General features: G+C 38.5%; 1 protein-coding gene across 2 annotated transcripts in view; it reads right to left on the reverse strand.

The window, feature by feature from the left end:
* Positions 1-9,641, reverse strand: part of msrab (methionine sulfoxide reductase Ab) — a 36,137-nt gene extending 26,496 nt beyond the window's left edge. The window contains exons 1-2 of one of the 2 annotated variants that reach the window (XM_051132536.1): positions 9,416-9,545; positions 9,231-9,313 (exon numbers count right to left, since the gene is read on the reverse strand). In XM_051132536.1, coding sequence (XP_050988493.1) covers positions 9,231-9,261 — 31 coding nt within the window. In that variant the 5' untranslated portion in view covers positions 9,262-9,313; positions 9,416-9,545. Of the gene's footprint in view, positions 1-9,230; positions 9,314-9,415 lie in introns of both variants that reach the window. The other variant, XM_051132535.1, reaches the window with a different exon arrangement.
* Between the last annotated feature and the right edge of the window lie 679 nt (positions 9,642-10,320).

Consider the following 10,320-nt stretch of genomic DNA (forward strand, 5'->3'; position numbering starts at 1 on the left):
GAAGTGATTTACCACCTAAATCTCCAGGCAGCAAAGGATAGTGGTTTACACACAGCACACTAATATTAGCATATGGATGAAGAAATGTGTCATGGCCCCACAAACAAACACACACAATACTGCATTTAGGGCAATATGCATCTCATTCCCCCTTTAATCTCCCTAAAGTTTAAACTATGTACGGTAATGACCTTAATACTGAAAATCTGTCCATTACCAAGTGCAAAAGCTTGGTATGAAAGTTAGCCTAGCGTAGCGAAGTATTAAACTTTGGCATGTAACATATCCCGGCACTGCTTGTGCTTCAAATCTTATGGCTTGCTAGATGTGTGCTACTACTTTTCTAAGCAATTAGACTTGCATTTTTTTTCCTGATGTACATAAACAGACTTACACTAAATGAGGGACCTGTGCCACATCTAGAAACCAGAATTTAATAGAGACTTGGAGATGTGGGGTGCCATTATTTCAAAGATGTGAAATAGTTGCAATAGCTGAGCTATTGGCACTACCTAAAATACTGATACGATGCCACATTGTGCGGCTTTTGGTTGTAATTTTCAGTCAAAGGGCAACAAGCAAAGCAATATAAATCGAAAAGATTTCGAAGATGCATGCAGACGAATACAACTTCCTAAAGACCCATGTCTTGTCATTCATGTTCTCTCCACTTTAGCCCTGGTACCTTTGAGGCTTTTAGGAGACCACATCTACTGAAAGAGCTTACAAACGGCAGAGACAAGAAACGCTAGATGCCATCCTGACAAGATGTGATGTCATGTCATGACGTGATGCTTGTCATGATGCTACAGCCACTGAAGGAGTTTCTCAGCACGGACTTCACTTGATATCCTGAGGTGTACATTTATACTAAATGTATTTAGACTACTGTTTTTCATACAAACACCTAGAAACCATTGGATTTTTACTATTGTATTGAGGTGCTTTTTGTAGTTTTACTGTTATTGTCATGATCTAAATGTATGCTACTACGGAAGAGCAATGGTTAATTACTTTATATATATATATATATATATATATATATATATATAGTAAACTGAGGTTGCTACAATTTTTACAGATATTACTGATTTTGATAATGAACATAAATTTACATCTGCATCCTAACTCAAGCTACTATCAAATGTTAAATGTGTATTTCTACGAGACAAAAAAATGTTATATTATTATTAATATTATCAGGCAACACAAACCTGTTTCTTGATTTGAAACAATATTACTCATTAAAACATGCAGAAAAAAAGTTTTTTTTATTAAGACATTTATTTTATTAAGAAAAAATGAATGAAAAAAGTGTAAAGAATTCAAAAAAGTGTTTGTCATGTTCTACCTATAAAGAATAATTTAAAGCCACAATTAACCATCTGGTTTTTACAACTTTTACACTGTAGCAAAAATCTGCGTTTAACTGAAAAGAAACAAAAATTTGACATTTATCGTGATAATAATAATAATAATTACCAATATCAACTGATATGAAAAAAATTATCATGATAATTTTTTTGGCCATATCGCCCAGCCCTACACTGTAAAAAACAATTTGCTGAATTAACTTAAAATTATTTGTAACCTGGCTGCCTTACAATTTTAAGTTCAGTCAACTCAAAAACACTTTATTCAACTTGAAATGTTAAATTATACTAAGTGACAACTTAGATATTTGAATTGAATCAACTTAAAATTTTAAGGCAGCTGGGTTACTTACCCATCTAAGTTGAGCAGACACAAATATCTAAGTTGTTACTTAGTACAACTTAACATTTCAAGTTGACTAAACTTATTTTAGTTGACGGAACTTAAAATTTTAAGGCAGCGGGGTAACAAATTATTTTAAGCTGACTCAACAAATTGTGTTTTTTATTTTTTACAGTGTACCAGTAGCTCACCAAAGCGCAACCATTTTAAATAATCGAAACATTGGCACTCCCCATAGTCCAAAATATGTATAAAACAATGTGGATTAACGTAAATCCTTCATGGGTTTTCACTACATATTTTAGTAAGAGACATAATTTATGTTATATTAAGCCACACAGGTCTTCCTTTTAAGATGTCCAATCACAAGTGGATGATGCTAAAGTGTAAAAGGCATCTAAAACATTTTGAGAAAGACAAAATTGCATTCAACCAGATGGTTTTCAAACCGTATATGCCCCTGTGTTCAAATATGTTTAAACAGCCACAAAAGACCCACTTGTATCAAATCAGCTGCGTTGTAATCAAACACACAGACTGCTTTTTTAAATAATTTTACTTTGCTTCCCTTCCCAATCACTTGAAATTGCATAACATGGGTGTGTTCAGTCAACAATATTCGTGATATAGGGTGTGAAGAAATAAAAGGAAACCACTTGTGATTGGATCACTGACCACTAGTGATTGGATCACTAAAATCACATCCTAATACCAGGTGAAAACAAGGCCAGTGTTTTAAAAATGCAACACTTGTGACAAGATGTTCACGCAAAAAAAGCACAGTAAGATGTGACGCAATGGACAAAGACGTATTGCTGTCTGTTACAGCAGTGCTTTAGAGGATCTTTAAAGCAGCAAGAACTCCCTGAGAGGGTTTTACCATGCAGATAACAGCTAAAGCACAGCATGCTAACTGAGGCACAGCCACTATAAATAAAATAAACCCCTACACTAGACAACTAGTTGGCTCAATGAATTTTATTATTTACAGGCACTGCGAAGAATATGTTTGGTTTCTTTCGCGAAACTTTAACCTGGTTTGCACATTGAGCACATTTAACAACAAGAAACGCTGCTTAACATACAAGGAAATGAGATGAGATGTAAACAACTGAGAGACAAAGACAACCAGGCAGACAAAAGCCATGCTACCAAATCAAGATAAAAAGAGCAGCTTGTTTTGTCACCTTGACAAGCAAAGCTTCTTTTATTCTTGTCGGGGTGAGGACTTGCGCATCACACACACATACACACCTTTGCAGTCACATTTGCCAAATCTCACAATGTTCGAACAGACCACCTGGCACTGACCTGCCAGCCAAGCGTACAATTATGCCATTTCTAATTTCTGCGAGGGAGGATCTGAAAAGAAAAGGAAAAAAACACATTTTCCAAAAAAAGAAGGTGAGAAATGGAGGACAAATGAATTTCGGAGTGAGTGATGAAGACAGGAATGGGCAGAGGAATAAAAGGAGGGATGCGCAACAGATTAGAGTGGCGGAAATATGGAGCACGTTTTTTGTCTTTCATTCCTTCGTGCCTTTTGGCAGCAGATGAACGCGCAGCCGCTCCATCCAGTGAAGAGTGAAAAAAATAACGTAACAAACAAACTGGAATAAAGTGAATCTGGCCAAGAACACGCCAACACAACCAACATCCATAAAAGCTGGCACCCCAAACCTAGTGTTTTCTCTCTCTCCACCACTCTCCAACCTCCTCCCTTCACCTTCCCATAATGCCTTTCTCCCTCTCTCTCTCTCCCTGTTCTATCTATCTCTCTCTCACACACTCACACACCAACCACAGCAGTGGGTATTTCTCCCGAGGAGCTCTGGCATGGGTCCAGGAGGTGCCAGTCTGCCTCCTTTAACAGTGCCCTGTGACTGTGCCAAAAGACGCCTTCGCCAACACCACAACACCTTACCAACCGCTCCGCCGAAAAAAGGACAGCGAAGACAAAAGGGAAAAAGAGGAAAAAAGAAAGTGAGGCAAAGGAAGGCGGGTGAGCTTGACAAAAGAACCAGAAGAGGACTTTTATGGAGCGGCGAGATTGGTAAAAGGACCTTTCTTCTCCGGAACTTCGGCTAAAATGGACCTAATTTGGAGTGAATTGTGTTCCGGTGAACAGAAGAAAAAGCAATAGCCTTGTTAAATATCAGAAATCGCAAAGATCGCAACATAATTCCTCAGGGTATTGTATGTTTTCTTTGCAAATTTAATTGGGAGTCTGCCCGTCCATCATCATAGCACTGGACTGACCCTTCACAATTCCTCAACACAAGAACTTTCTCATGACCCAAGGACCTGACGATAACCTGGACTATTACAGCATGTGTTTCTGCTGTCAGTGCTTCTATAATATGGGCATATGAATCAATGTGATTGGTTGGATGCATATCATTGGTGTTGGGTCTAGAGTCTTTGTGTTCAGATCTTATCTGCAAAATTCAAACAACTCAGAGTTACCACAGATTCAATACAGAATCTAGAACTGGTGATTTGTTTGGAACCAGTTGAAAATGATTTCACTATTTGTAATCCAATTATAGAAACACCTGGCAGGGTGGAATATTGATTCCATAACCTAACCATATTGTCTTGAGGGTAAATTGTGTCTTCAAGCAGGACTATATAAACAAATCTACTGTGGAGAAACGGTCTATACTGTGTGTAGGCCTACCTTCTGAGTTTATGATTCTGAATATGAAGGAAAAATCAAAGCAGTCTCAGTATGAAAGTGTCTTCAACCAACCAGTCTTCATGCTCTTGTTAAACACTGCACATTCAAGGCTGTTTCTGCTGGACCGCACCAACACCACCTCATGCTGGGTCAACTTGAATCAGCTGAGACACTGGAGTCACCGACAAGTTCAAGTGTCTGTATGTCCCCTGGAGGCGACTGCTGATGCATTCATACCATACTTTCTATTCAAACCTGTATCCAAGCAACCATTTCCGGTTGCTATGGTGAAGGCTGGCCCCCCTCATTGCTACAGTTTGCAAGATAGTGCACGTAATCTGTGGAACACCTCCAGCATTCTGATGCCCGAGACAAAACATAAGCTAACAGATACAGTCATAGAAAAACAGTATTTTCAGACCCTGAGCAAACAAATGTCAACTTTCTCAATGACTTGATGATGTAAAAAGATGGGTTTTCATACAACAGCTGTGTAAAAATGTTCACAGGAGCACTGATGAACATGGCTTTGCTCAGCATGAAGATTCAAATGAGTTCATAATATACAGAAAGGCCAGTAGTATATTGTAATCTAGGGGTTTGGAATCTCAGCTGCTAACACAAAGGTTAAGGTTTCAGTCTCAGGAAAGCGGAGGCTCAGGATCTGGAGAGCTACTTTGATTACAGTTTTACTCGTCACCACTGTGCCCTTGAGCAAAGCTCTTAACTACAGCCTGTTCACGGCGGATTTAGCCTCCTATTTGTGTATTCTGTGTTGCTTTGGATAAAAAGCATCTGCTAAATACTTCTGTGTGGGGGGTGATGGAAAACCAATAGCAGACATCTAGTTACTCTTTACAGAACTTGTTTTTTTCTCCAAGGTCAGAGGAAATTGCTCTTTAAATGGTAAAATGTGCATCATTTCAGAGGATATACAGACAACTGAAAGGATAACTTCCCCAAATATGGCCTATTTGAATTACAAGTAATGCTAATGATACAGACAAGTATGACAAGACTGATCATAAATAAAATGACCAACTTTATTCATTACTAAGCTATTTCTTAAGCTGCTTTGCTCTCATACTACAATACTAAAAACATAAAACTAAATTAAAGCTGCTAGCAGCGTTGAAAGGGCCCTCACACCCAGGCTCACCAACCGGGTGGCTTTAGGAAAACAGCGAACGGTGGGCAATATGCATTTAAAGTGTTAAATATAGGAGAAATATGTCAAAGTCATTTATATATGTGCCAAACTTCCTGCTGCCAGGTGGTGGCGCTATGACTATAACTGGATATTGGCATGTGTGTGTCTTCAGGCCAGCACTTCTATAAAACATATGAAGTTTGGTGCAGATTAAACATGGTATGTTTGAGTTAGTGCAAAGCATGACATATCCTGTTGCCAACAGGTGGCGTTATGATTAAAACTTAATAACGGCCTTTAAATGTCTTCAGGCTGGGACTCTTACCAAACATGGAGTTTGGTGCACATTGGACATTGCATGTTTAAGTTAGTGTAAAACAAGCCATTTCCTGTTACCAGCAAGTGGCACTATGATTATTACAGAATATGGACCTTTAGATGTGTTCAGGTCAGAACTCTTATCGAACATTTGAAGTTTGGAGCAGACCTTTAACGAAAACTCAAGATTTTTGCCATTTAGCATCGCAAAGGCCTTTAGAGTAGACTGACCAAATATAATGTTGATGTCATTAAATCTCTATGAGGAGTTTGTTAGAGCGTAAAACATGCCACTTCCAGTTGCCAGCAGGTGGCGCTATGGCTATAACTGAATGTGGTCATTGGCATTTGTTCAGGACAGGAGTCTTATCAAACATGTGAATTTTGGTGCAGATTGGACATTGCATGCCTGAATTATAACGACTTTCTTTTTCATGGCAAAACATCGAAATTTGTCAGGCCGCCACGGACATGCCTTTCAACGAAAACTCAAGATCTTCGCAATTTAACATGACAAAGGGTTTTAGATTACACTGACCAAATTTGATGTTGATCTGTTTAAATCTCTTGGAGGAGTCTGTTTAAACACAACGCCTGAAAATGGGAAAAACGACACAAAACTTCCTGAGAAAATTAAAAATAACAGACTTCCGGGTTCGGACTTCATACCAGGGGGCATTTTTGTAGGTATTGGTGTGTTACATGTGTCTACTGAATTTCATACATGTATGTGAAACAAAGCTCGAGGGGCACTTCATTAAAATGTATAGGTGGCGCTATCGAGTCATTTTGCCACACCCACTTCTGAAACCCATATCAGATGTAAATTTTCACTACTTTTATTGTATGTGCAAAGTTTCATGAGTTTTCGAGCATATTCAGGCCCTCAAAAATGCGATTCACTTTGGAGAAAAGATAAAGAATCTGAGCAATTCCAATAGGGTCCTTGCACCATTGGTGCCCGGGCCCTAAAAATAAACATTTTTTAAGGAGATTTGCATGCAAACGCTGTGCACAATGCATTGACAGCTAATGAAATGAATATTTGGAGGCACCACATTTAAATAGACTGCTAATAAAGACGTTTAAATAAAGAGGCGTGCCTGTGGCGATGACATCAGTACATTTTCTCAGGCTGTTCTGGGCCGAAACTGTGCCAGCATGGCAACAGCAGGTAAGGTTTGATCATCCTCCCCAAAACCCTGTTCCACCCCCCATGGATGCAGAGGCCCGGAAGCTTCCGCCATGCCGTGACTGCGAGCTGCTTCGACAGAAGGGCCGGGAATGCGTGACGGGGGCGGAGCTTTCATGCGCATAATGCACAGATGGGCCCCTGGACACTGCTAGGGCACCAGAACTCCCAGGATGCACCAGGCCAGCAAAACTGTCATGGTTTTATCTGAAGGCACAAAATCACCTGGTTTATTATTTGCTAGGTGATTACATACTTTTATTTATTTACAGTAGGGAATGCCACAACCATTTTTGGAACAAGAGCAGAGAGTGCCTACTGGTAGCCGACTGTACCTAGTTTTACTTTAAAAAGAAAAGAACTCAGTCCTGCCAAGTAAGCCAAGGACTGATGCATTTTTTATGACCCTTTTCATCTAACCATAGCAGACACGTAAAATAAGTCAATGTGGGCTTCACTACCACACTACATTTTATAATCCCGAACAGTTTTAATGCTGAGAGCATCAGAGCATCAGAGCATCCCAGGCTAATGCTAAAAATATTTGACATCACTGAGAATCACACTGACCATCCAAAAGAGTCAGTTGTTTTTAGTCACTATGCTAATGAAAAACATCTTTGCCGCTTGCCTTTTTAAAACTATACTATAGTAAACATAGTACCATAGTTATTGTACTGGGTCAATTGTACAATTCAGTGTCTTTTAAGTCCACAAATGACAAATTATGGCATTTATGCTATTAATGAGAGAATTTTGGTAGACATTCTTTAGAGAAGACTTTATTATGCTTAAACCATTTTGTCAATTTTACCCATTTTAATCATTTAAAAACAAATATTTGCAAAATTAATACTGAGAGTGAAGTAGTTTTGAGCTACTGTTCATCTTGTTATTTTATTCTAAATACATGTAAATAAATAAATAAGTATAGGTATATATTTTAAAATACAACCCAGATAGCACACGTACGTCTGCAATATGTCTGTTAAAGATCTCTTGATCTGGAAAGCATCTGCTGACAGATGTCTGTAAGTTTTACATACATTGTAAATCATAAACATCTTAAAGACATCTAACAGACGTCTATTTGACATCTGATAGGAAATGTCCTATAGACGTATTGCAGATGAGAAAACACTCTCAAAAATACGTCTTCCAGATGTAAATGCAGACGTCAAATAGATGCCTCCATGATGTATGTGTGCTATCAGGAAATGGTGTTAATGTGAGGACTCATATAAAATATGTTATTAAATGTTACTAAAAAAAAATTAAATACCACATATTACTTTTTGATGTGTTTGGTATCAATATGAAACACAAACTATATTAAACATCGGTGACATTTTACAATAAGGTTCATTAGCTCACTTTAGTTCACATGAACTAAGAATGAACAATACTACTACAGCACTTATTAATCTTAGTTAATGTTAATTTCAACATTTACTGATGCATTATTAAAATCTAAAGTTGTGCTTGTTAACATTAGTTAATGGTCTGTGAATTAACATGAACTAACAACCCTGGTGAAAAAAACAGCATATGCTGGTAGGTATGTCTTGATGCTGGTTTAAGCTGGTCCTTAGCTGGTTTATGCTGGTCATGTTGCTGGTCAAGGACCAGCATAAACCAGCAAAGGAAAAGCATAAACCAGCTAAAGACCAGCTTAAACCAGCAACAAAACATACCTAACCAGCATCCCAGCATCAAAACATACCTACCAGCATATGCTGTTTTTTTTTTTTTTTTTTTTTTCGCGGAATGAACGCCTGTATTTTCATTAACTAACATTAACAAAGATTAATAAATAGTGTAATAAATGTATTGTTCATTGTTTGTTAATGTTAGTTTATACATTAACATTGTAAAGTGTTACCTAAATATCATATATTTCTAAAAACTATCACCTGAATAGGGTAACAAGATAGGGTGACACGTCTCTTTTATTAGGCTGTATGCAATTTGTCCAAAAACCTGTTCTGTTATGAAGAAATAAAGATTATAAGAAGTTTCAAATCCCAAAACTGTAGTAACTTATATAGTCTTATTAAATCAATTATACAAAATTACAGAGCTTTGAAGCTTCTTATGGTGTATGAACGAGATTTTATATGAATGTATTATGACATTAGTAACTATAAATGTTATTTTGCCGGTATTCCGGTTACCATGGTTTTGTTTGAACACGGAAGTTGCCATCTACTCAACTGCCCTGATGTCCCGGATGTAATGTGCCACAGGAGAGTTTATTCTATGAGAAACACACGCGTGTCAAATCAACCTGCTTTTACATCAGTGTCCCTTGACATGACCCGCTGCGTGGCAGCCGCATTTCACGAGAGACGGAATTTACCTGCCACGACCATTTTCTCCTCCCTGCCCTTGAGAGAGCGCTCTTTGGTGGGCAAAACGCTCTTGTTTGCCATATTGAGCTGAGCGACTGTCACGCGCAGACCGAGCTGCAGGACGATGATGAGGAGGAGGATGATGATGATGACCGTGTGCGCTCCCGCTTGCAGAAATAAACATGGCGCCATGGAGCTGGAGGAGGAGTGAGGGAACGGCCTCGCCCACCTCATGAATATTCATCAAGTGCTGGGGGACTTCGCCAGATGAATATTAACTAGCCAGAGGTTAATGTGACTTTGCCACAAAAGCCTCCCGTGCGGTATGTGCGGGTAAGAAATTAAATTAAAATAAATATCCACATTAAGATAGCAGTTCGGCATGCAAATGAGCTTCCAGCACCCCCGTCACTACGTCTGCCGGCATAGCAAAACTGAGCATCTGTGTGCTGTCGTAGAGGCGCGCGGCTGCATACATTAAAATTAGCATCTGGAATCCATTCATCATGATTATTGCTATTTCTGTGCATGTAAATACTTGCATTATTTCCTTCCATTGCAGTGGCGGCTTTATTCAGTGACAACTGTCAAAATAAAGGCACAGCCTCTAAACCCTGTCCAAAAAGGATGCTTTGCCTTCCCTAAATGCTGAATTTCTCATTCAATTCAAAGTAGTGCAATGAAAAAGGAGACATTTTGTCAATTCAGGTCATCAACCAACATTAAATTCACTGTGTAAGCATGTATGCTGTGCTTCACCCTTCAAGTCAAATCTATTCGCTGCACTGAAATATTAAACAAGGTTAACATGTAGACCACCAGTGATCCACTGAATCCCATAAACTTTACTCAAGATTTGTAGCTGTAATGTCAGCAAGTGTGTGTGTTTTTTTTTTTTGCGTTTGGATTGCAG

Source organism: Labeo rohita, chromosome 17 (genome assembly GCF_022985175.1).
Source record: "Labeo rohita strain BAU-BD-2019 chromosome 17, IGBB_LRoh.1.0, whole genome shotgun sequence".
NCBI classification, from domain to species: domain Eukaryota; kingdom Metazoa; phylum Chordata; class Actinopteri; order Cypriniformes; family Cyprinidae; genus Labeo; species Labeo rohita.